General features: G+C 41.0%; 1 protein-coding gene across 6 annotated transcripts; it reads left to right on the top strand.

Annotated features, from left to right (window-relative positions):
* Positions 1-1,476: 1,476 nt before the first annotated feature.
* Positions 1,477-25,997, top strand: MKNK1 (MAPK interacting serine/threonine kinase 1). 6 transcript variants are annotated; one of them, XM_030495252.1, is made up of 14 exons: positions 1,499-1,536; positions 2,472-2,555; positions 6,085-6,191; positions 9,615-9,713; positions 10,377-10,474; positions 11,922-12,001; positions 13,438-13,511; positions 16,819-16,923; positions 19,965-20,020; positions 20,590-20,685; positions 21,636-21,830; positions 22,449-22,613; positions 23,277-23,320; positions 24,243-25,997. In XM_030495252.1, the coding sequence occupies exons 4-14, from the start codon at positions 9,617-9,619 to the stop codon at positions 24,469-24,471; spliced, it is 1,239 nt and encodes a 412-aa protein (XP_030351112.1). In that variant the 5' UTR covers positions 1,499-1,536; positions 2,472-2,555; positions 6,085-6,191; positions 9,615-9,616; the 3' UTR covers positions 24,472-25,997. The 6 variants fall into 6 exon arrangements, with proteins under 6 accessions (XP_030351111.1, XP_030351110.1, XP_030351115.1 ...); XM_030495251.1 differs by lacking the exon at positions 6,085-6,191 and having other exon boundaries at positions 1,477-1,536; positions 2,494-2,555; positions 23,280-23,320; XM_030495250.1 differs by lacking the exon at positions 6,085-6,191 and having other exon boundaries at positions 1,477-1,536; positions 2,494-2,555.
* Positions 25,998-27,014: the final 1,017 nt, after the last annotated feature.

Genomic DNA, 27,014 nt, shown 5'->3' with positions numbered 1-27,014 from the left:
AAAGAGCTCCTTCTTGCTGGGCACACTTCTCTGCAAATGAATCCAGCTTCCTGCTCAGCCGTACAGTGGGAAATAGCACTGATAACTGTCTATTCCTGAGCTTTTTAACACCTGAGAAGTAGATCAGAACTTCTCTTTGTAAAACTAAAAGAAGGGGACTCATCTCCAAACTCCAAAGCATGATTTCTGCTATTAGTCAGCCTTTTTTCTCTTGGAGCTCTCATGCAGACCAGGTGTCTTGTGTCTCTGCTGAGAAGAAAACCTGATTGTTTTTTCAATCAAATATATTTGCAAGCAATATAACCAACCTAAAAAGAGAGAAAGCTGGTAAAATTTAAAGCCTCATTCAACAGTAATTGTTTTAAAAGATTTAAAAAAATACTTGAGTGGCATGCTTGCCTTTGCCTCAGTGCTCTTACACTGCCGCCCCTCTTCTGCAGCTGTATTGGCCACGAAGGAGACTTATCTTTCATGGCCAGATAAAAAGGGCCAGCAGTTCTGGGGAGGTAAAGAAAAAGCTGCAGGTAATAAGGCTGCTGTCTGAATTATTCAAGAGAGCATGAGAATAATGGGAAAATGCATCTTAATGTAGACGGGCTGTGATTTATCCCAAAGGAGCAAGCGAGCCTGAGATACAGAACCATCTGCTAAGGAGAAACAGCAAATCAGGTGTATAGCACTGCCTTCTCAGAGTCCTTTGGACACTCTGTCCCACAGTGGGGTGTTCATGCTGTGCCTCCCTACATTTATCCTTGGCTTTTGGTTGTTATCACTTTACTTTTTCGTTCCATTCTTAGTCTGTCCTGCTTGAAGGTGCACAGAGCCTTGGGTGACACGGTCTAGTGTGAGGCGTCCCTGCCCATGGCAGGAGGGTTGGATCTTAAGGTCCTTTCCAACTCCAACCATTCATTTATGATTTTATAAACCCCTGTGCTGTAGCCACATCGCTCTGAAGCCGAAGGCAAAGAACAATCTCCCCTTGTCATCTGAGCAACTGCTGAGGTCCATCAGCACCAAACTGATACTGAGGACAAACGGGAAATCACCGCAAAAAATCAGTGGCACATGAAAAATGCTTTTGCGGAGCATAGGAAGCAGAAAAAGCAGGCAAGGATATGAGCTTTCGAAGTATCTATTATGCTGCTGGCATTACATAAATAGTACAATAACTTGTAAACCGAGACTAAAGTTCCCGAACAGCGAAGCTTCTTGAAAGTTATCCTTATCACCCCTCCTAGGCTCTAAGTTTTGTGAGAGACAGCCCTTGGGGCAGGCAGATGTGAGTGTCTCGCTGGCTTTTTTAACTCATTAGGGTCTTTTCTGTGAAGGCAGCACCTGAGCAGCACGTACTGAATGTTGTTAATTAGTTACTGTGGTTCTTAATCAAGCGCTTTCGGCTACCGCTGCAAAGTGACGGGGGGCAGCAACACAACATGGCGGAGCACAGGGCGGGCTCACTCGGGGCAGTGCTGCGCGCATGCGCGCTGCCCTTGCCTCAAGCCCCGGAGCCGGGGGACGCTGGCGGCCGCCATGGAGGTGAGGGCGGGGGGCGCGGGGCTGTGAGGCGGCGGTGTGAGGGGAGAGGCGGCTCGCTGCCCTCCCGCCTCGGTCAGCTGAAGGAAGGAGTGCGAGGGGGAGCTCCGGGGCTCCGTGTCCGCTGGGCTCCCTTGGCTGCGAGCGCGGGGCTGCTCAGCGGGGCTTGTGCGAGGCACGGGGTGTGTGGAGGGATAAACGCTGACCCCGCGGTGCTGGAGCTGGGGACCAGGGACATGGGGAAGGGGGTAAAGTGCCCGCTGGCCGGCAGCCCGCGGTTTCGGGGTCCTTTCTGAAGGATGTAAGAGTTATTGCTTGGAGCGGGTTATTCCTGAGGGCTTAAACTGCTGTATTTCGTATTTTATACTTTTAATAAAGAGTGGTAATTCTGCGAACTCCTACGAGGGCTGCTTTCTATGAAGAGTGTTGCTGGCGTGGGAGAAGAGTGGGCAAAGGCGAATGAACTTGTTCCTAGATCTGATGACAAGCAGGCTTTTAGTTCTTCTTGTATATTTCATCTGTCGTAAACCAGTGAGACCTGTGAGCCCCTGGGAACACTGAAAGTCAATCTAGATTTAACCTGTTGCCTCTGCAGTATCTGTTAGCCTGACCAGGGTGACCTTCTGAGGCTGTTTGGAGGGAAGAGAAGCAAACGCAGGGCAGCAGCACAGCCCTGGTGACAGCTCAGCTGCTGGCTTCAGTAGTAGGTGCGATAGCCAAAAATCAGCCCATTCCACTGATACCTTTGGCACTTGTTTGTGAAGTGTCAGATATGTTTAGAAGTAAACAAATCGTTAGACTTTTTTCCTTTTATGAACTTACTGCTGATAAAAGCCTGCTTATCATATAAACTAATGCCCCACAATTAGCTTGGAAAGGTTAACATATATTCTGATAATTTCGAAGAACTACAGTTTGGCTTATTTTTATCAAAACAGAGCTCCTCTTCGTGCCTTCCGGGTGCTGGACAGAAGCAAGGCAAAATACACTTGTGGAGCTGAACTTCCACTGCAGTTCTAAAGGTAATTGGTTTGGTATTGGCAGCCCTCCAGGTAAGGTGGGTTTGCGTGCCTTGGACACTTCAAGGTTTCTTGATGATGATGTTGACAGTCTTTTCCAACCTAAACCATTCTGTGACATTATTTCATGGTATGAATGCTGTATCAGTACACCCTAATGCTTCCAAAAAAGGTATTTATTGCTATGAGGAATTTCCTCTCATCTTCCAGTACCTTCCTTGTAACAAATGTTAAAACACTGGTACAAATTTTATGTGACATCAAATGTGAAACTGCAGTGGATTTTAATGACTATTCATTGTAGAGTTGAAAGTACAGAGGAGGGAAAAGGAAGAAAAATCTGTCTTGGTTCAAACTTAAAAACACATTTAGGTAGATTAACCTCTCCAAACAAGGCTGCTTGCTAATATGGGAGTGTGCTATGTAGCTTTTTTATCCAGTGACAAGTGTCATCATCTGATCATTTGTGGGGTGTGGAGCAAGAACAGGAAATGCTTATCTTGTATCTGTATAAAATGAAAAGTTGTCTTCTAAGAAGGGTTTGGTTTAGCCTTGAAAACTAGCAAGGGAGCTGAGTGGGGTTAGAGGAACTAACTGGTGACTCAGAGACAGTCTTCTGAGAGTTGTTGATGCCATAAAACAGAATAGAGTAAGCAGCTTACTCTTTAGTAAGTGGCCTTCAGAACTTACTTGCCTTATATATCTCTAATTTAAAAGTGCTCCAGGGGTTAAAGAAGCTTTGAGTAGTTGAGTCAAAATACTATTGTAAGGACTTTTCTCATTTAGAATATGTGTGATCTGGAGTTTAAAATAATTTTGCAGCTAAGTTCCTACTGCACTGTGATGGAAACTCTTAAATATGAATTGTCTGTCAGTGGTCAGTAGCATTAAATACCTTGTTTGGCTGTACTGTTGTATGTGGAAGGAGGGAAGACGGTCTTCAGTGTGATATCCAGTGTGTATGGCACGCTGTTCCTGACAAGGCTTTGGCATTTATTTGTTAGCCCCATTAAATATACCCTATGTCCTATCATCTGTGTATCTCAGAGTCATGTTGTCCTAGAACAAGAAATTAAACAGATTACTCTGTTTTTAAGCCACCTTCAGTCTCATTTGTTATCCTTACTTGTTAACTCATAGTAGGGTCAGCACACTTGCCTTATTTGCCTTTGACTTTCCAGTGGGGGTGGTAACAGTTCTTTTGCTATCATAATAGCTGATGCTTTTTAAGAAATGCATGTGTGTCTATGCAGACACAGGCAGACCTCAGCAGCACATCTCACGTCTACAGCACGTGTGCTAAAATATGCTATTTTCTCCCAGCAGGAGAGGGAAAGGAATTCTGTGTGCTCTTCTCTCCATTAAGCTTCTCCCTGCTTCCCCAGTAGTAATCATGGTGAAGAAATAAATTGGGGTGGGAGAAATCTGTTTGAAATAACTTTATGTGCTGTCCTGCAAGGTGAGATCCACCCATTGCTGGAGGGTTTGACTCAGAACCTCGGAAGCCCCATGCTTAGTTTGCAAAGGAAGTGAATAGCTGAGAGCATGAGAAGTTAGACTCTGCAACTTGTGTACACAGAAGATAAAGTGACTCTGGTCTTCTAAACGTGTGACGGAAGGGAATCAGAAAGACATGTATAGAGGTAAAGAAAAAGGTTGCTGTAACCTTTTCTGCAGAGTGAAGGATTTTATAAGGATGGTGTCAGCTGTTAAACTCTGTGGGTGTTACAGTGATAGGGCAGAATTGGTAATTTTTCTTTGACTTGCTCTTTCATTAAATCAGATTGGTCGGGCTTCCTGTGGACTCTCGAGTGTTCACTCTAAAATGTTAATGCTCCTGTATCTTATTGGGAAGATGTTGGAATGTTTTTTAAGTTACTCTTCCTTCATGGATAATTCAGATTAGTGAATTAAGTGATACTAGAAGTTTTCTTGTAGGTGGGATGAGAAAGTAACTCTGACAGCTAAAAGTGAATTATGGCTAACTGCTGTAAAGATTAATGACCTGTAAGAATACTCACTTCTTATAATTTGAAATTAACATTCTTAGTTAATGTAATACATAATAAGTATTAAAATAATCTGCCTCTGGATTTGACACAGGGCTGTCCTAAAGGACGGGATATCTGTCCTCTTCAAATTGTGTTTCTCTTGATGTGTAGTGTTACCAGCACAATTAATCACTATGTAGCTGCTTTAAAAAGGTAACTTTGATTTTTCTGAGCTTCCTGCAACTAGGAGATTTTGGCAGAGTTAGCACCTGGTGAGTGAGTCCTGTTTCATTATGAGCCACATGTAAAGGTATCAAAGTGTTGCTGGAGAAGGGAGGATCCAAGAATGATGTGAGCAACTGAGCTGGGAGGACAGTGAGGCTGAAATCTGTTTCCCTCTTGTTTCTATGTCTAAAACTCTGGATGTCTGAAACTTTAAAGTGGCTTAACTTTTTTTTTTTGAGCTTTGAGCACACACTTCTATATTTGAAGTCTGAGAGTCACTGGTATGTCGTGCTTGTGGAATCAAGGGGCTTACTCATGCCTAACTATTCTATTGAATCTGTAGCTGTTTGAAGAAGTAAACAACGGCTTTGAAAAGAAGCGTAAATCAACAGAGAAGTTGGTTGCTGTTCAGAAGGTGTTGACTGGTGTGCCTGTGTTGTTCAGATAGTCAAAATAGTGTTTCTAAATCTCAATTACAGAAGCCTTATTAGGGATCTCAGTGGGCTTTTATTCAGTCTGAGTAAAAAGCCTTTGCTTTTGCAGCATCTGTGGGACAGTAATCGTTTGGTAATTGCAGCCGTTTAGGTACCACCTCAGTGGTCTGAAAACATCCTGTGATAGCACATCAACTTTGAGTTTGTTTCATCTATTGAATTCCGGGTTGTGGCTATCCCCTGTGAAACCACAGAAGGCTCCTGATTCTTCTTTTCTTCACATGGTATTACCTGAACATCACTGCCTTGTTTGCTGCTTGCTAGAAGTGAATTCAGTGCTAGTGGTACCTGTTCTCAGGAGAAGCTTTTCAGCTGTAGAAAATGCTTTCTCATGCTCCTGGTGTTGGAGCCGGTTTGGCTGCCTTTGATGCCAATTTCAAGATATGCTTTAACTTGGTGCTGTTATGGCTGTAGTTGTGGTGCTCTGTCTTGGCAGAGGGTTGATCTAGGTTAGGAGTATGATAGCTCTTGTTTGTTAACAGTAATTCTGTATTTTATCTCTAAATCAGTTATGGTTCTCCAATGGTACAACAAGAAGAGCTAATGCACACCATAAATCCCTCCCTTGTTTTTGCAGGACTGTAAGGAGGGGGTCTTCTCTTCAGTTGAAATGATGGGAGGGCTGGAAATAGCACTATGTTTTGTATTTTGTACTTTAGAGTTAAAAAGTCTTTAATGCAGGGGTGCAATCTTGCTGTGTGCTCCCATGAAGCTCGTCATAACTGGCACTTACAGTCTCTTGAGACTCTTGAGTCCTACCCGGATGTCTGTAATAATATTTATGTGATTTCTGAGTATAAATGTGATTTTGTTTCTTTTCAGCTGTGGAACAACCTGGCTTAAGCAAGACCCACTTTTGAAGGAGGTGGGAGTACCCAGGCTTTCTTCTTAAACTGCTTTCTTCCGTTGAACTCAAGTGCACAAACAAGGTATCTTCTTCTTAATAGAAAAAGCATCTGTGTTCTCCAAGTGCTTCCTGTACTTGTGCTTGTTTTCTAAATATATGCATGCTGGTATATATATGTGCTTGTTTTCTAAATATACCCTTCCTTCCTTTGGGAAGTGGATTAGAATGAGAGGCGAGTTTGGATTTTGGTATGTTTGGTATGTTTGGTATGAAGTGTTAGGAAGCAAGATGAAAGGTCATTTAAGATCTGGATGAAGTGAAACTTGTGGTAATTGTTCCTTTTCTTCTTTACTTGGCATTGTTTGCAAGTCTTTATGATAAGTGTTTTTGTCATCCTTTTGAAGGTAGCTGTAGAGGCCACAATAGCAAAAGGGAAGGGCTGTAACCATACCTTCCCACACAGGCTCTGAATAATATGTATGTTAAATATTGCCTAAACACTGAATTATGATGATGATAATAAGATACAGGACTTCAGCAAAACTGCAGCAAAGACAGAAACTTGTTCTCTTTTTTGTTGCAGCATGGATTTGGCTGGGTTACATTTTCCTGTGAGCAATAATCCTAACCTGACTGGAGGAGAAGGACAGATCAGAATTTGAACTGTTCCCTATTTCTTCAGCTTTTGTCAGACTGCTGGTCAGACAGGAGTTCTTGGAGTACAGTCTGAGTGTTATGGATAAGTAAGAAGTGGGATGTAAGAAGTGCTTTTTATCAAAGTTTTGGCTAGTCTGCTCTGAACACCAAGTAGTGTTCTACTCCCACCTCTCTGCAGTCAGCCAGAGTAGATGATAAAATGGGTGGGAAAGTTGATTTGGTGGAAGCAGGGGTTCAGTGCTTCAGGCCATATTGTAAAATGACCTTAAAATGACAACAGTTAGACATTCATCTTGGGCCTGATGTGTCCCTGGGCCATTTCCCTCCAAAGCAGCTCATCCAGTCTCTGAGCTTTCTGTCTGGCAGGGTGAGCTTCCTCAGAGCCCACAGTGTCCTTGTCACCAAAGGTAGTCCTGCAGCATGCAAAGACACCTCAGTGTTGCCGGGATGGTTGAGGCACACTGTCTTTCAGTGTCATCAGAAACTCTTTGGTTTATGGTCACAGAAACGAGCATTTATTTGAAAGCTTCAAAAACCTCTAAAGCATTTGGCTGGGTTAAAGGCATTTTCTTGTCATACCAGCTCTAACTTAAGTTCGTTATAACAAAGTGAATAACGAGAATAAAGCTGTGATACCTTTAAAGGAAAAGCTGTGTTGACAGAAGTGAGCTACACGATGATGTGAAGTAGCAGACCAGAAGGGTAATAAGAAGCTAACATAGCAAACATTTCATGCCTCTCTGATAACAAATTTGGTCAGGACTAGTTTGAAAACATCAGCTTTTCAGTAGCTTGGTTTTTATATACATGACCAGTGAACTTCCTGGTTTCAGGGAAGCAGTTCTCTGTAATTTAGGAATTGAGTCAGACTAAAGGGAATTGAAATAATGCAGTGAGTTACTAAACAGCAGATGGTAAATATCATAGCCAAGTGGTAGAGTGCAGGGGAGGGTTGTGAAGAAATATGTCAGCTGTACTAAGATGCAGGATTCATCTCCTGTCTTTTTGCTAAGTTTTAGTCTGTTACAAGCTCTGAAACCATGTAATAGTTGAAATGGAATAGAACCTGTCTACATATGACTTGTTGACTTGCAGAAGGTCAGGTCATTAAAATGACTTGTTTGACACCTTCTGGAAATCAGGCACCACTTTCAAGCGGACTAGCTCTACCTCCGAGCAGCTTCATATGCGTCATTTCAGTCCCAATTCTGAATAACTTCTAATGCAGGCTGAATTGAAATCAGGGAGAGCTGGAACTTGCTGTCAAAGACAAGCCTTTTCTTTCTGTTAAAATACAAAGCTGTATGTGTGTCAGTCTGAGTTAAAAAGAAGCTGTTGCTTCAGAAGTTGGTAAAATGTATGCTTTCATATTTCTTACTGTATTTGAGAACTCACATATGTCATCCATCATGATGATTTCTTAACACATTCTGCTTAAGACTTGAAAATGAGGATTTACTATTGTCTTGAGGCTTTAAGTGAACATGTTTAAGTATTTCAGTTAAAGAGAAAGGGCTTCAAAATAGCACTTGTCTTAAATTTTTAGACAAGGTACGAGTTCTAAGTGACAGTCATAATAGCCTTTACTGACAAATACTGGCAAGGAAAATACAATGAAGCAAAGAAAAAATATTTCATGTATTGGTAGGCTGTTGTGTAACCTTTTCTGCCTCTGAACTTTTCCTGCGTGTTATGAGTACTTTAGAAACAGCGGAAGGCAGAAAAACTGCTGTTTACAAAGGCTCTTTGTTAGAGAAGAATTGCCAGAATACTTTTTGTCGTCGTTTTTAGGGCTTGCTCTTCTTTCATTACCAGTGTTCATAATGACACTATTTCTAGGGTTTTTTCTGTAGTACAGGATCTTTAATTGCAAATTTTCTTAGGAATCCTGGCTGTAAAATGTCTCAGCACTGCTTTGCTACTGCCTTAAAGACTGTGAGCCATGATTTTTAACTGTTAAGGCCAATTTGATAGGCTGTGACTGGTGGTGTGAAGTGCTCATGTGACTATAGGGTGGAATTGTTTAGCCTTTTTGGAGATAGGTTAGCTGTATGAAGCAACCTCTAGCAGAGAAAGTGTATGGCAATGTTATTATTTAGGCCTTCCATAAGAATATGTGGGTGTTCTTTCTTTTCTTGCCCTATTATCTTGCATCAGTGAATTGTTATCTCTGACTTAGCTCTTGTAATATCTGCAGCTAGTGGTGCAGGAAAAAAAATACCTAAATGCTATAACCACTGCTTGTTTTGGAGCAGAAGTTATCCACTTATCTGTGGTTTAGAAAGGCACATTGTGTTTATATGAGAGATTTTTTTCTGGCCTTTTGGCAGCATAAACTGACCTAGATTACTCCTTTGACCTATTCGCTCCTGTGGTTGCTTCATTTCACCAGGTTGTTTGAAACTTCCCCACACCTTCCTCCTGTTTTGGAAGTTCATTTTCTTAAGCTATCTTAAAAAAACCCGTCTACTTGTAAACCAGAAGAATAATTCTAAGAATAACACCCTTGTGAGGGCTGTAAATCTTGTCTTACAGCAGGGCACGTGTTATGTTGTGTGTAGCTGATGGTGGTTGTTGACAAAGTTATTCCCATGCTTTGCCTTACTGTGCTGTGAGAGGAGGATTCAGTATAGTTATTTCTTCTATTTTTACATTTGTTTATCAAACCTCCCCTGAGCTGTTAATTAGAGCCCAAATTGTCTTTTTAGGTTTTCTCTGGTATGGCAGCCTGTGATGAAGACAAACAGAGAAACTTTTGGATAGCTTAAGAACATAAACAGAGAAGCGCATGTTCATTTTCTCCTGAAGTAATTGTGTGTTAAAGGCATCTTTATGTTCTGCCACACAGCAATGGTCAGCAGTCAGCCTCTCCCCATAGCAGACAGTGGGAAAAGGAAAAAGAAAAAAAGAACCAGAGCCACAGATCACGTCCCTGGGAAGTTTGAAGGTTGGTGGCAACTTCTAAGCTTTTAATTTTAATGGTCTGTTTTCCCTCTGCTGTTCACAGTTTTCTTTGCTAAACATTGCTTTTTGGCAAATATTATAAGTTGACATTTGTGTTTTTCTTTATCCCTCATGTTTTGGTCTTCATTCTGTGAAGCATTGTAGGTAAAACACAGTTCAGTGTGGTAAAACTTCTTAGTGTGCAAGAAACATTGTACATTGCAAATCAAGGTGGTAGCGGTCTATTAGGTCTAAGCCCTCAAATTTGAATACTTAGTAGGCATTTTCTGATCAAGGAGTGAAATGTTTTCAACCTGAAAAAACTGGTTCTGAGTTTTACATGAAGGGAGGGAAGGTGGATGAGGTCCTAGCAATTGCTGAGATACAAAACTTTTCTTGTATGAACAGATTTGTAATTTTGATACTGGAATGAAGTCTCCTTTAAATCTTTTTGGAATTTGAAGGGGGGGGAAGTGAAAAATGAGGCATAATTAAGGCTGGCACATCTACTTTAATACTGCATAAATCTATTTTCTGTCTTCATTACCAAGGCAATTTTTTCAGTTGCTGTCATATGAGGGATGCTCATCAGATAAATAGCTTGTCTTGGTGTTACTCACTGAAATGCTGTGGCTAATGTGTCCTTTCTGTTGGATTTCTTTGCCAGACTTGTACAAGCTGACTGCTGAGCTGCTTGGTGAGGGAGCATATGCCAAAGTTCAGGGTGCTGTCAGCCTCCAAACTGGGAAAGAATACGCAGTAAAAGTAAGTATAGAATAAAAGCAGCATCGCTTCTGTGGGTAATATATCTTCTTCCTCCTAGTATCTCAGTGAAAACCTGTAATAGAGTGGGTAATAGAAAAACCTTTTAGAACATTTTGATGCTTTAAACGAGCCTGCTTTATAACAATTGAGATTCTGTCGTCTTAAGTATGGTGCCTTCAGAGTGAATTGGTAGTATCAGCCACAGACTGAATTCACAAACAGCAAATGACTATGTGATGGTTGGGTCTCAGGGCAAGTTTTCCCCTCATGTCCTGATTTGACTGCCCAACCAGTTTTTCTCTCTCCCTGTGAAAGAAGGGGGAGAGCCATTAGCTAGCATGGGCTACCAAATAATGCAAGCTTTTGAGAATGCTGCTCTGAATTCAGAGAGCATCAGTTACTGCCATTAGTTAATGTAAAGCTGTCTCTTATTTTTTGATAGAGGTGAATCTTCATTAATACCACTATATTAAGTGTTAGTGCTCATCTACAGGTCGGTGGTTATTCTAAGTCCTTTATTTAATTACAAACACAAATAGGAAAGCTTTATGCTTGATTCTTTTCTAGAACCATGTGCACAAATTTTAAGCCCCATTAAAAATCTAGTCCTGCAGATGCTATGATTTTGTGTGTACTCTGTAGAATTGTTGAAGTTGGAATAAATAAACAAACCACTATATTATGAATTAGACAGGGTCAGATACCAAGTCAAGTGTAGTACTGGTGAATGGTTGCCTCTTCCATACCGCAGAACTCTGGCTGTAAAGATGAGAAACCAATACTGGGTACTGATGGTGGTAGTATTTGTGGTAATGGCATGAGCTTTCAGGTCACGTAGCAATTGTGTAGTCTCAGCCTCTTTGGAAGGCCCTTGTAATCTTTCAGCCTGAGGAGTGTGTAAAGGAAGGTGACTTCTGATGGCTGTACAGAAGGGCTCTGAGACTGAATGTATATTTTCTTCAACACATTAGGTCCTACTATTGGGTTTCCATGAAGTTTGCACTATGAACCAAACTCATTTTGTGGTGAATTTAGCACTTCTTACTTAAGTGCCTATGATGACAAATATCTTCTTTTTTGACTGTTCAATGTCTGATATGACTTAAATCTGTTTCTGTTAGAACTCAAAAGGATAGTCTTTTCTGCACATTGCAGATATAAAGTGATGCAAGAAGAAACTTGTGGTAACTGGTCAGTGACTGCGTAACATGTGGATTTAGTTCCTTACTTCTCTTCCTGTCTTCATTTCTCTCATCCTTTGAATGCCTTCCAGAGCTCTGCTAACACTATAAATAAATGGCAGATGAGAAATAAAACAAAGGTGGAGTGTTTTTTCCTCTGGTGGGCATGCCTGAGGTTCAAGCTTTGCATCAGTTATCTAATTCCACAGCCACATGCAGAGTTTCTGCAGTGAATTTTCAAATTTGAGCTCTAACTCTTTCCACAGATCATTGAAAAAGATGCTGGGCATAGTCGGAGTCGGGTCTTCCGTGAAATAGAAACGCTGTACCAGTGTCAGGGGAACAAGTAAGTATAGAACCTTGTGTGGGGTTTTTTTGTTTGTTTGAAGTTTCTTGAGTATTTTTGCAAACTTTTAAGCCTCTTATGCATGACTGGCGTCGTTGCTTTGCAGTAGTCTCCTCAAAACCTGTTGAAATTTAGGCTTGACCTGTTCAAAGTAAAAATTTCCCCTTCTCTTACCGGTGAAATTTGGGGAAATATTTACACATTAAAAGTTACATAACTCAGGTAGCAACCAGGTCAGTGCAGCCTGAATGTGCTTCAGCGATGCATGGCTCTTGGCCAGATGAGGAATTAACATTTTGACACTCTCCCCAGTGATTTCACCACCAGTAAAAGCTGACCTGAGACCAGCTGCTGTTGAAAGGAACAGTCTTGCCATTCATTTCCCTAATGTGTGGTTTGTCCTCTTTGTGTCAGCCTTCCTGCTTTTGCACTGGAACTCTTAGATCAGCCAAAAGCTAATTTAGCTTTCATTTGGATGTGTGCTGACTTCACATAGCCACAGGATGAAATGACTTTAAATCTGCTACAGAGGAGGGAAAGGCTGCACAGCCAGTGGCAGCCCTGGCTCTGTGATGAGTTGCAGCCAATTCTGAAACTATTCCTTTAGTTGTCTCTGTTAATCTAGAATGTATACAGCAGCTGTTATCTGTACTCAGTTGTGTGGTTTATATTGAGCCTTTCTGAGACAAATTTTAGTACAACACCTGAAGATAATTTAAAACCAGACTTGTTTACCAAACTCATGGGCTTAAGTTGTGCTATAGAGAAGCAGATTGTATCTTTGTTCTGTTTGTGGTTAAGAGCATATGGTCATCCAGTTACATAACTGATGGAAAAGCTCAAGCTCTTATGACTACATACAGAATTTAGGTTTTGTGTGTGCTATAAGTATAGAAGAATCTGTCTTACACTTTTGTCATTCTCAAGGCAACATGGGGTGTTTGTGTTGTGCTGCAAAGGCTGTACACTAGCTAAACAGGAGTGAGTTAGCCTACAAATCGTAACTACAGTGCTGGATTTAATATCATGCTGACAGATGCCTGTCTCCTTTGAGCCCTGTGTGTTTTGCCTTGTGATTTCCAGAGAGAAAGAGTGCCAGTTTAATTATTTTTATGTTCTTGCCTTCAGCACAAATGCAATATTCTAAATTATTAAATACAACCTATTACCAGTTATTTTCCTGTGAATTGAGCAGTAGCAGAACTCTCTCACAACCATGATTTTGGTGTTTGGCCTGCTTCCCCTGCTTCAATTTCAGTGTGAGTTGGAAATGTGGTTTTAAAGCCATCGGCAACCAGAGCAATTTGTTTAATTTGAACTTTTACTTTCGGTTACTTCTGGCACTTCCTAATTATCCATGCCGAAACTATTGCCCTATTTCCAGTCTGTGCCAGTTTCTTCCATTTCCCCTCTGTGGTTTTTTTTGTCTTTTAAAGGAACATTTTGGAGTTAATAGAATTTTTTGAAGATGACACAAGATACTACCTTGTCTTCGAGAAGCTGCGAGGAGGTACCGTGCATTAACTGTGCTTTTGTTCGTGGCATTGTCTCAGTCCTGTTTGTCTCAGTGTTTTAAAGTAGAAAATGAAGAGCTTGTTTTAAATGCCTCAGAATATTAAGACAAAGAGGAAGTAGAGGAATTAATATACAAAGCTTGAAGTGGGGTTATTCTTGAATATTGATGATCATACATTTACAATCCCTTTCTGCAGGTAAGCAATGGAAATGTCAGCTCTGCTAAAGTGGAAGTTTTGGAATATAGTTAGCAGGTCACTGTACCTTCAAACAAGTGGAGACATACAGTATGTCAATTATTATGCGTGATCTTAGTCCAGCATCTATATACTTGGTAGTATTTTATCTTGAAATAGGGTTGGCTTTGTTTCTTGAAATTCACAGAGCGCTGTTTCAAGCAACATCTTGCCTCTGCCTCGTATTGCTGTAATTGTAAAGCAGTCTGCTTGTTGCTGTTTGAGGGCCAGTTAAGTCAGCATGTGTGGTCACTGGTCTCCAGCATTCAACACTCGCCTGGGGAACAAGAAGTGTCAAGTGTTCTCATTCCACAAGTACTTTGTGGACTTTCTCACGTTTGTCTGTATTGAGCATAATTACAGTATCCATTAATTGCATGGCTCTGCAAAACCATCAGTTAAAAGTGTGGCCCACCTTTCAAAAAAAGCTGAGTTTCTGAAGGAATGTATTCTGTCCATGAAACATCATCTATTGTCACTGGTCAAGACAATATGTGCAGGAAATGTAGATTCTTTCAGTAGAGATGCAGAACTCTTTAAAAAGAGAAGGATATGGTTTTCTTGAGTAAAAGCTTTTGTTTACCTTCCCTTAAATTTACTGCATCATTTCATTGTGATTTCCTCTAACACTGTTCTTCTTAATACACAGAGTTCTCTGACAAATTAGCTATAGTAGGGCTTGGTTGGGATGAATCTGCATTTGTCTATTTTCCTATTTCCACATTCTTCTGTTAGTTAAACCTCCTCTTTGACTGTGAGACTGTCGTTATCAGTGTACCGCTGCTGCTGCTGGAAGGATAATAATGCTACACCTTCTTCCCTCTCATAGCCTCTGTTTTTACAGTGGTCAACTAGGGCTGAGGCTAGTTTTCTCTTTGAAAAATTTCAGTATTTGAAGTGTGAGGTATGTGGGTTTGAAGAAAGAGATAGTGGGAATTAGGGGTCAGACCAGCTTCTGATACGCTGCAGATTTGGATGTAGGCAGCCTGGCAGGCAAGAATGAGAACATTAATCTTCACTGGAAGCCTCTAGAAACTCCAGTCTCAGAGACTGATGTTACCTACAATGCTGGGACATAACTTGGACTTTCCATTTTCAGCTTTGCCTTCCTGTAGCTGGGTAACTGAAGGAGCTGTGTTCCTGTTCTAGCTGTGTTCAGTTCACCATGATATGCAGAAGCCCTTTAATATCCTTGCCTGACAGCATTTTATAATTGAAAGCATTAAAATCCAGCTTATTATACTGAACTTGCATGATAAAAGAATCCTTTTCTCCCTTTTTTCCCTCTGAAGTGCATTTTGGGAGGTGCTACATGATGCTTTCTCTACGGTGAATACTGAAGTGATGGTAACCGCTGTGGCAGGAGTGCCCTGCTCTTCTTTCTCTTTGTGGGATTCTTCTGTGGGTTGAATATAAAGTCTGTAGAGTATGTTTTCATTGTTACTGATATAATTTTTATCTGAGAGAGTTTGGAACTTTAGCTCTATTCAGAAGGGCAATCTGAAATAAACCTGCCGAGTGAAATAAGCACTTCAGGTGGCTCAGTATTGTTTCCTGCAAAGCCTGGGGCCTTTTCCACAGCAATATAGAAACATTCAAGAACTGTTATTATTTTCTAAAGATGTAATGAACAACTATACCAGGAAAACCCTTTGAACTCTGTGCCCTTAAGAAATCTGTAGTAAACTAGACAAATAACTAGTGTTATTTGGCAGGGGAAACCTGTATTTGAATGTGATAACCTGGTCCAAAGTGGCCTTCCTCCACCCACCTGGCACAGCATATCTGTGCATATCCAAGAAACTTGTCATATCAAAGCACATCTGAAGAGTCTTCTTTTTGACTCTTTGCTGTTTCCTCTCTGAATCCTTAGTGTGGAGGAGTGGCAGCAGCATTGATGGCTTAAGAAAAGGAATTACCGCAATAGAGAATGAGAGGTTTCCTTCCACATCTAGAGCTGAAGAATAAAAATGAAATCACCCGAGATATAAATGTTTACTGTCTTGGGGGCCGATAACAGATGGCAGTTATTTCATTAATTTCTCAGCTTGATTGCTTTTATAAATATACCTCTCTGAGTAAGAAAATGGAAGGCTGTAATAAGGCTGTTTAGTGGGCCTGGATCTCTGTGGACTACATTAAAAATATATTTGAAAAACCCAATTAAATCTTTTGAGAAGATTGATGGATTTCAGTTGAAGATAAGGAATCGAACCTCCCTGTATCTTTTGTTAAAGGGGATACCAGTGGAGTTCTGCCTGCAAGCTACTAGTCCTTCAGTATGTTCATATTTGAGAGGTCTTTTGTCAGATTCCATGTCCCAGGCAAATTTTGCGTGAAGTCAGTGTCCAAACCTTACCTTGATATCAGTGGGAATTTAAAGGTAGAATGTCCTTTCATTTTGATGGTCTTGAGACAAAAGGGCTTCAATTGTCACATTACACAAAATGAAGAGAGTTAGTTTGAGCATGGCCACCTGTGGCATGGGGTTTGGCTGAAGTGCTATATACATCCTTAGCTGATGTTTGTTACTAGTACTATTAGCAAGTCTCTACTGCCTACAGTGTGTGGAAAACAGACCAGTCTTGCTGGGGCAGTAAAAAGTGATTGCCTCTCATGCTGTGCTTAAACTAGAGGGCTGCAGTGTTTGAAAATTACGTCCTAGCGTGCTTAAGTATTGAAGCTGCTCAGTTGTACCTTTCTCTTAGTCATTTTCCTGTTTGGTCTACAGAAGTTGCCTGCTGTGAAAGGCTGTTATAAAATATGAGAAATGAGGTTATGAATTCATGATACTTGGTACTAGTTCATCATTATTTTCTGAGGGTCTTTTCGTATAAAAACATGGGATTGTGACATTTCAGTTTCTGCCACATAAACATACTAAGAGTGTTTGTTGCAAATAACTTCTCTGAATTACTTCTGGCCCTGCTCGTGCTGAGATCTGTTCTCCCTTTGTGTCAGACTAGTAGTGGCTGTTGTATTTTTATCCTTGTACCTGACAAAGCCTTTTCTCAGCCCAGGCAGCATTCATGCTAAGGTTTTTCCTTTCACCTCTTACTCTGGCAGGTTCAATTCTGGCCCATATACAAAAGCGGAAGCACTTCAATGAACGAGAAGCTAGCAAAGTGGTGAGAGATATTGCCTCTGCTCTGGATTTTCTTCATACAAAAGGTAAGAGAAAGCCGTCTCCATCTTTACTAGTTGATATTGTACATTTAGGTTATGGAACACGTTTTATCTCTAAGTAGTCAGCTTTGATTAGCATTTCTATTTACAGCAATGCCAGATGACTTGTGCTGTTTTCCTCTATAGTGCCGTTTTCATTATGTGTTAGTTTAAGTCATCAGCTGTGTTAAGATGGTATAGCCTTTTGAAGAAGAAAAGTTAAACTGGCATCCAGGGAGAATTAATATTAGGGTTGAATCTGTTTGCTTGTTCTTGTTACCTAAGCTACCATATAAAGGTTACTCAAAAGGGAGCTAAATACTGTTTTTAATGTCCTTCTCGATCAGGTCTACAGAGATGTTTTTCTGTATTTACCCAGAATTTCTGCTGGTTACAAAATGTCTTTGTCTGTAGCAGCTTTTGGTCTCCACATTTAGACCCCCACTGTTGGGTTGGGAGACCTACAAGTGGACCACAGTCCTTGTTTGAAGGTGCCCTCATTTCATTTGGGACTTGCTCAGATTTAAAAGCAGTTCTGTTTGTAGAGAGTTCTTTTATGTTAAAATGTTTTCCTCCTGCTTTTTCTACTTGGGAATACTTTTGTTTCATTTCAAAATTTCTGTGTGTGTTATGGTCACCCCAGGGTATATAATTCACGTTGAATATGATCCCTTTAAAATCTTTCCTGTGTCATAATTATCTGGTCTTGCATAGATTAAGCAGCTCCAGTTAAGGTAACAGTGACTACCTCTGAATAGAATGACGTTTAATTGGAGGCTATTTTTATTGGTTATTTATTTTGATTAATTTTTCACTCCATTTATTTTGGCATTCTGATTAGCCAGGTAGATCTCAGCAGATCTACATTTGATATCCGAGTTGTTTAGTACTGGCCCCAGTTCAATAAATGTTTAATTGTGGGCTTTACTTATATGTCACAGGATGACTTATAGGCTTGAGTTGGAATCACAGCATTGGTACCTCAATGGGTTGAACCCATCAAAAAGTGTAGCAATGCATAGGGAATAAAGTGGTAAACCTGTGGAATATGGATCAAGTCACATGTTGTGACCATGTTAGAAGTTGATTTGAATGTGGAAATAAACTTAGTTGGGATAAAGATTTTTTTTGTAATCTTCATAGCCTGTCTATGCGATAACTCAAACCTGCAGAGAATGTACTCTTTGAATACCTGAATTTAGAAGATTTTGACTTTGAGATATGAGGCAAATAAGGAACAGAAAGCTTAGGCTGAACATGTAGAGAAATACTTACTTGATGTGTTAATGCTATAGTAGGTTGCTTAACAGCCGAAAGTCTAGGAACACTATTCAAGGGAGTTTAACATCGACTTGGTTAATATCTTCCTGTAGTTCTCTCTCAGCTTTTAGATTTAATTCCCCTTTTCCCAAACAAGAGCAGAGTGAGTCATTAAAATGGCTTTAGAGCAGCAATCCGCTTTCTTGTTTTTTGCCGTGAATTGTTTCAGTAGGGCCGTGGCTTGCAGAATCGGCTACAACATCCCCTTCCATTTTATTGTTCTCTTTATGGTTCTTCCATGTGACATTAAAATAATTAGTAAGTAGCATACAGAACACTAAAGTAAACAGGAAATTAAAGCAGTTTTATTGCACAGCTTAATAGTGAAGTGCTATAGCTAGATGCTTAAGAAAAAAAATTGAATGAGGACTACTCTTTTGCCAAGAGTAGTTTAAAACTCAGCTGGATGATATTACTGCCTTACACCCACTTGGGATATCTGTGCTTTATTGCTGATAATCCACTGGAGGAGTGTTTAAAGGCAGTTGTCTTCTTTACTCAGTGCTGTGTAACTGCAAAATAAAATGTTATACAATCAGACATTTGAATTCAAGCAATAATACAAAAAAGTGCTGTTGGGTTTCACATGGCAAACCAAGCCACCTGTTGGGAGTTTTGTCAGCCTTGCTGTAAATGTCAGCACGGGCCATCTTGATGGATTCATTATGCCATCTTCCATGCATAAGCTGTGTGAACTGCATCATTATGAAAGCTCTGATTCCTTCAAATTGATGCTATGCTCTGCTGTTAATGTTCTATTTTAAATCACGTCTTGTAGAGCGTGCTGAAGAAAAGACATTAGAAACTTCTGTGCCTAGGATTTGGTGGGGTATTTTCTCTTTCATACTCTGAAGTAGTATCAAGTGTGCTTGGAGTGTAATTTTTTAAAGCAAGGCTAGAGTGCAGTTAAATTACAGCCAAGATGCTCATTCGATTTGATTTCTTTGCTCCCAATTTTCTGCCTTCCCATTAAGTTTCATCAAAATTGGGGAACTTCTGGAAATTGTGTGTTTAGGCATTTGAAGAACTGCTTTGACAATGCAGAACCACCTTTGCATGTGAATTGCACAGATTTGTGCTTCCCTGTTGGATTTGCCCGTTCTGATAGCAGTTGAATGAGTGAAAAAGCCCTTTGGTTGTTCTTCTTTAGCTTTTTTCCTGCATCTTGAACTAAACCCTTTAAATTTTCCTTTGCTTCAACAGTGAGTATGTACCTCCCTGTTAACGGGAGGATATTTTCACCTGGGAATTTAGGGGTCTTATTGGGGAGAGTGTCTCAAATATTGTCTGTGCTGGTAGGACTTTAGCAAAACACCAGTTGATCCATTTGGAAAGAAGGACCTTACTGTAGAAGGCACAAAAGTATTTTGAATAAACTCTGTACACAAGTAAACTTTCTTACAGGTCAATCATCTTAATAAGCTGCTTTTAATTAACATAATTAAGTTGGACTAAGCCAAAACGTTCCAGTATTAGCAATTTCAGTTATTTGCTTGGCTGGCTCTCATGTACGTTTAAGGATGATAAAGGTACAGCAGGATGCAACAGTGACTTTTAACAAATACACTTTGCAATTAAATTTTTTGCAGTATCATTAAGGGGGAGTGTGTGTGTATGTAGCAAACTCAGGCCTAGAATATTTCTCAGGCCTCCTTCTAATAAAGAGAAACAATGAGAAATCAAACAGGAGAGTATCTTCTCTAACAAACATTTGTACTCTTGTCTAGGTATTGCTCACAGGGACCTGAAGCCTGAAAACATCCTGTGCGAATCTCCAGAAAAGGTGCTGCTCTGCTCTCTTAACCTTCTGAAGTGTATTTTTTAACTTGGTTTCCAGAAACAGACTCTGTTTCTTCTTCTCTTCTTGAAAACCTTTGAACCCATTAGTGAACTTGAACTAAATGTAACAGAACTGAAGCCTGAAAGAAACTAAATTCTTCTTTGAGCCGCAAAAATGTGAGCATCTGGCTAGGACATAAGCCAATTGTTGTTAGAGAGGGCATGGCAATTACAACTTAGCACCTCATCTGCTCTGAGTACCCAGATGGACAAGCAACATTTACAGAGCAGCTGGTCATGTTATGTGTACCCGAACTGCCCCGATGTGTACTGGCACTTGCCTGGCCAAATAAAAAACCCATGCAACAGGGTCAGATGCTGGCAGTGTGGGAGCAACTGGGGCAGAGGGGGCAAAGGCAAGGAGTGGAATGTAGCTCTAAGAGACAGTTTCAGTAGTGCTGCTGCTAGAACAACTTGTGCTCTGTCCTGGGGTTTTCCCCATGGTGCTGTGTTCATATGTATTGCATTAATCCCAGTCTTCTGGATCGCTTACTGTTTTGTCCTTATTTTTAGGTATCACCAGTAAAAATATGTGACTTTGATCTTGGTAGTGGGGTGAAGCTGAACAGTGCGTGTACTCCAATAACTACTCCTGAATTGACAACGCCGGTAAGAGACATACTGTGGCTTCATGCTGCTTCTCTTCTACCATACAACAAATTTTCTTCTCCCCAGAGGAGAGCTTCCAAAGGGCTTACTGCCAACTACATCCAGTGGTGGATAGTTCGTTTAAAGTGATAAATACTGTCTTGGTTTCCCAGTCATAGAAGAAATAAACAAAGCGCAGGAGCTCACCATGTTAATTCTCCTGTTGGCTAGAAAGTAACATATTAATCCTGTTCATCCCTTACTCCATTAAATGAGGAAGCTTTAGTGGAGGTTTTTTGTGTGCTTATGGACTGAGTTTGAACCTTAGTTTTGTGTTTGTTTCCCCATGTTTGGGTTCTGTAGCTAAGACCTATGAGCTAAGGGGAATGCAAGCTCTCTAATCAGGGTTTATAGTACACATTAGTTTGGAAAAACTGCAGTGCTATGCTTTTGGCATTACTGTGGAAGAAAAATCTGTCAGTTTTGCAAGAGTATGTTACAGAAATCACCTCCCTTGTTTACTTTCTGAGAAGCCTGATAACTAATGGGTAAGATTTAAAAAGCTGAAATACGTAAATTAATATTTGGACCCTGTATAAATGATCATAGATTCATATTGAATGATCAGCTTACGATTCTGCTAAAGAACAGTAGGAACTATTACGTCTCTATAAGGTCTCTGTAGTCCTTAGACCTGAAATGTGTTAATTTTTTCCTGTGCTGTATGCTCACAAAATGTTTCAAAGCTCTTGGCAATTCCATTTAACCTTTGAGGGATGCGGGGAGCAGTTGTAATTTGGTTTAACAAAATGAGACTTGCAGTGAAAGCCAGCAGTAAACTTCAGTAGTCCCTGATGCCTTATTCTGCTTTTAGACCAAGCTGCCTGCTATAAAGAGAGGAGAATGATAAACCTGAGTTTTGTTTTGATTTGACCCACCCTTTGAAAACTTGCTTGAATTTGGTTTCCTAGTGTGGGTCTGCAGAATATATGGCACCCGAAGTGGTTGAAGTCTTCATGGAGGAGGCCACGTTCTATGATAAGCGGTGTGATCTTTGGAGCCTGGGAGTGATTCTGTACATCATGCTCAGTGGTTACCCCCCTTTTGTGGGCAACTGTGGCACGGACTGTGGCTGGGACAGAGGAGAAGTCTGCAGAGTTTGTCAGGTGAACGCACATGCCCTAGGCGTACGTGGGAGAGTGTAGTTTGCCTTGTGAACTTAGGGTGTAAGACTTGCCATAATGCCAGCAGCGAAGAGCTGTGACTGTTACCCAACCTGTTATTTGGGAGGATAAGCTGTCACTAAGAAGCGAGGGTGGTAATACATAAGTTGAGTGATGATATCCCTTTCTAAAGTAAGGTTTGGCAACTGCCTCTTTCTCCTCCTGCTGTGAGATCTGGAAGCTTCTCCATATCCTCACCCCCACCCCAGTATCCTCCTGTATTCTGTAATTCTCAAACTGATTTGTGGTAGTCGCTACAATTCCTCATGTAAAAATTGAGCCCCAGGAGAGTCTCCGTGCAGGGCTTGAATTTATTCTTTCTAAAACCTGAGTACACTGTCTGCACTGTTAAAAGGGGGTTGGGAGATGTTTGCAGCGCACAGTGTGTCATGTCCATCACAGGATGCACTGAAGCACTCTGTTGCAGCTGCCTTTCGCTCTCCATTTACTCCATAAGGAGACTGCTGGTTCAACTGTCACCCACCACATTAGGTGGATAAAATTTAGTGAGAAGAATCCCACCTGAGAACTCTTCTGTAGCACTCTATTTTCCTTTACTAGAACAAGCTTTTTGAGAGCATTCAGGAGGGCAAGTATGAATTTCCTGACAAGGACTGGTCGCATATATCTTCCGAGGCCAAAGATCTCATCTCAAAGTTGCTGGTTCGTGATGCCAAAGAACGACTTAGTGCTGCTCAAGTTTTGCAACATTCATGGGTTCAAGGAGTATGTATCCCCCTATATATATATATATAAAAAAAAAAAATATATATGCACAGAGTTATTTTTTATTTTAAGGCTTATTTGTTTTCCAGAATGACAAACAAGTTGTTCACCATCTCTGAACTTTTAATAGAGTCATTATGTGTTTTAGTGCTCTTGATTAATTAAACAATACACAGTGGCTTTATTCTTTCTGGAGCTCTGTGTGATAAATATTTAGATGAATCTGTCAACCTTTAAATGTGTTTTGTTTTGTTTTTTAATTATTGCTTTATGCATTTTAAATGGCTTTTTTGTGAATACCAAGCACTGCAGTACACGAATTATGATGTTACTCTTTCCTCCAGTAAAGCAGTCTGCTGGTAGATATGGTTTTAAAAGAACAGCAGTGTCCTCTATTGCTTTAGTTCCCAGTTCAGGGAAGAAGGGATAGAACCTCTAGAGAGCTTCCAAAGCTTTAGTCTCATACCTGCAAACTGTGGTATCTTTTTGTGAAGGGAGACTGATTATGAAATGTGATTTGTAAACCCACAGTGAATTAGTTTACATGCAATATCCATTAGTTGTAAAGATCTGGGGGAGCCCCCTGGTTTTTATCACTCTCTTGGAAAAGCTTGGTTTCCAGCTGCTCATATATAACTAATTCTTCTTAACTTCTTCTTCTAGCAGGCTCCTGAAAGGGGATTACCTACCCCTCAAGTTCTTCAAAGGTAATATTTTTTTTTATGTGTCTGTAAACTTGACCAAGAATCATTAGTGAAAGAATAGGGAGAGATAGGAGGTGACAAATCAGGGGGTAAGATCCCTGCTTGAGAGAAGAACTTCATAAATGCGCAGTACTAATTTTAAGAATATCAGAAATATTAAAGCTCTGATTTTTCTTTATGATCTAATCTTATTTGTTTGTGGGAGAGGCATTGGAGAGGATTCCTGTGGTGCAGTGCTAATCTTAGACATGAAATAATGATGGTTTTGGCAGTTTGCTGCCCGGGAGGGGGGAGGAAAAAAGGCATGAAGGTATATATTATCCAAAGAGACTACTTTCTGATGGGTGAACATGGGCTTGGATCTGACTTCCATGTAGTTGGTGGTAATCACTGTATCAATGTAGCTGTGAGCAGGGCAAGCCTCATTTAAAGTGATTTGATGGCAGATTCTGTATGCCAGAGAACCTGAGTCATACATCTCTGTTTCTGTTTCCCTGTCTGCCAGTAGTAATTCCAGGTGGTTCTTCCCATCAGAAATGCATTTCCTTAAGCCAGATGTGCAATTGCAGTGGGATTGCAGTTCTCTGAAGAAAGACAACAGTATTGCCTCATATACCCATCCTTTTATAACATGCAGAAATTGAGCATGGCATCTCAAGTGGCTTCTTGGGTTTACATGGGAAGTCCTTGGCAGAACGAGGACTAGAACTGTGGCTGTTTCCAAATTCTCAGAGGTTTTTTGTTATGTATTGCTGGTCCTCCCAGTACAGAGAGATGCAAATATTAACTGGTCATTTTGGCTGCTGTGTCGATGTTTTGATAGCAGAAATAAAACTGTCTGGAAGTAAATACTCTGCTGTGAGGGTAACCAGCTGAAGTGACCCTGTGTGTGTGCTTTAACCGCTTTCTCCTTTTCCCTTGAAAGGAACAGTAGCACGAAAGACCTGACACTTTTTGCTGCTGAGGCTATAGCCCTCAACCGGCAGTTGTCTCAGCACGAGAACGAACTCAGCGCAGAGCAGGAGAGCATTGCCCATGCTGTGTGCTCCATGAAGCTTTCACCTCCGTCCAAGTCCCACCTGGCCAAGCGCAGAGCAATGACGCATGCCACCAAAAACACTGACTTCCAGCCAGTTCCCCATAAAGCCTTTTGAACTTCTTTCCTGCTATGGATTGGCAAGATCAGCCTGTGTTCTTATTTGGATTTTCAGCGCTGATAAAAGCTTCTCTGCTTCTGACACTTTGATTAGAAGCTTGCTCTTGTGATGTGACTTGTAACTTTAAGGGGACAGCTTTTTATGGGAATGTTTTTTGCCTGTCAGGATTGGTGCATTAAGATAATTTAACTGATGTTTTTAAACTGGGGAAGATGGGTTTGCTGCTGTATTATCTGAGGTGATAAATCACTAAGCTTTCCTTATTTTCCTCTTAGAAGAGCATGCTTTAAAATGTGAGCTTGAAAACAAGGAAACCTTCTTTCTTGCTTTGCCTGGCAGAGCATCAAGGCTCTCCCTGCCTGTGGCTGCTCTCCTTGACGGCATGTCTTGCAAGGTGCTGCTGCTCATGTCAGCAGCAGGGACTGTTCTCAACCAACAGTGCCCTTCTCTCTTTGTGTAGACTCAGGAAGCGAAGATGATGACTGCGTGGATCTCTGTCTCCATTACCTTCATTGGGCTTAAACTGTATGAGGTAAAGGCACAGGGATTGCTCAGGTTTGTAGAGATGAAGAGCACCGGGTTGCTTTTTCATCCTGTTGATAGTTCGTGTGTTGGCATATGGGACGAAAGCTGAGGATGTGTTCTTTCTTTATCTGACATCTTTTTGTTCTTAACTAAAATGTATCATCTCTTTTTGTAATTGGGTTTGGTTTTGGTGTCCAAAATGTCCCCTTCTCTGGCAGTTACATTGTTAAGTCAGATAACCACAGTATAACAGATTGTTTATGTAACAGGTTATATTTAGTATCAGGGTTTTTTCTGTATCAATGCTACCCTCAGTTACATCTTCCTTTCTGTAAACTCTCATTTCTCTGGCTCCTTTTGTGTGTGTTGCCTGGAGTTCTTAATGGGAATGGACAGGCTTCAGTGAATTTTGGTGTGTGAATGATTTAGGATTATCAAATGCCAGGGGTACATCTGTCCAAAAATGGTGCTGCAGCTCCTGCATTCTGCCTCCTGCAGTGACCTCGGGCTGGATGTCTAGATTCTTCCTTTCAGTTTTACTACTGTGGTGCTCCAGGGGTCAGGAGTAATTTGGAAGGGTACTGGCTGAAAAGCTGAAGCCTTTGAGTGACCAAGGTGAGGTGTCCATGGGGAAGGACACGGATGTTGAGCACTTTCTGAAACGTAAGCTGTGAAAACTGGGCCACTGAGATGCCCAACATGATGCACCTTAATTTGCCAGCCATTTCCGAAACCCTTTGCCAGGGCATTGTGTACAGGGGGAAGAGGGAGAGGAGGAGGCCTCCGAGTGCCAGCACAAAACCCTCCCAAGCAGAAGGAGAAGGAATAAAGTAGCAGATCCAACGAGTGCTTGGAAATTGAAAGGTCAAGGCTGAATGTCTTTGCATGGCCTATTCAGAGCGGTTTTACATTATCTTTTAGCAGTGTGCACACAGCTATTTTTATACAATATGCTGGTTTTTGTGACTAATATTAAAGTTGTTGTTTCAAAGATTTTATACATTGTGCCAGTGGACGGATTATGAAATGCATTTTGCTTTGTTTTTATTAAAATGGTCTAAGTTATGGATTTAACACAATGGGTAGTTCTGTGTGGTTTTTTTTCCTCTTGATTTTTGATGACATAGAAAAATAGAGAATTACTTCCTTCTCTGTGTGACACTGGATTTAGGACAATTTAAGTCTCTGAAGGCTAAGCATACCTCCCTCTTCTATTGCTTTATCAATCTCTGGAGGTTCCTGTGATCTCAGCTTTCTTGAAGTAGAATAAAGATACGGCTGCATGGAGAGGGCTGGAAGGGATCCTGTGATCCTTTTGACATTCATAAGAGATCAGATAACAGCTCTGGTGAGTTCAGGAACTTACCTGCACTGTTACCTTTCATGTTCTCCCCTTTGATTTGTGCATGAAGCAAAACTCCTGAAGCTTGGCCAGGAGTGGTGGTGCAATGCAAATATACCTCTTGGAGCCCAAAAGCTTTTCAGACTCCAGAAATCTAAGCAGCAGCATGAGCATGGAGGTGTGAGAAGGGGATGTTAGAGGTGCTGCTTGCCCAGGAACGGCTGGATGTGGTAGGTTTATTCAAGCATTGGTAAGTAATTCTTTGCTGAGCTTGCTCTGTGCCTTTTGCCTTTCACTAGTGGTAGAGGTAGCCCCAGAGAGTGAGTTGGTGGAGCAAAGAGCAAAGCTGCTGCTGTTCCTGTGTTATTGGGCAAACTGTTGGTCTGCACAGTCAGTCCTTCCCTCTCTCTCTCCAAAATGCAGCATGGAAAGTGAATCCAATGTGTCTTCTTGCACAGTGAGGAAGAAGCTGGCTTACTACCCAGGTTTGCTTTCCTTTCACAAAAGGGAGCTTAGGAGGAGAGTGAAATGTCCAAAGAAAACCTTAGTTTGCGGTTATTCATGCCATTACCTTCAGCTAGGGGAATTGCAGTCTAGCTGTGCAAGAACTCCTCTGGGCTTGAAGCCTCCTGTGTGAGGAGAAAGCTTCAGCTGATGGATGTGCAGCGCGAAG

The sequence above is a fragment of the Strigops habroptila genome, chromosome 8, assembly GCF_004027225.2.
Source record: "Strigops habroptila isolate Jane chromosome 8, bStrHab1.2.pri, whole genome shotgun sequence".
In the NCBI taxonomy this organism is placed as follows: Eukaryota; Metazoa; Chordata; class Aves; order Psittaciformes; family Psittacidae; genus Strigops; species Strigops habroptila.
The sequence above is the reverse complement of the archived record's forward strand: the minus strand, read 5'-3'. Positions and strand labels throughout refer to the sequence as shown.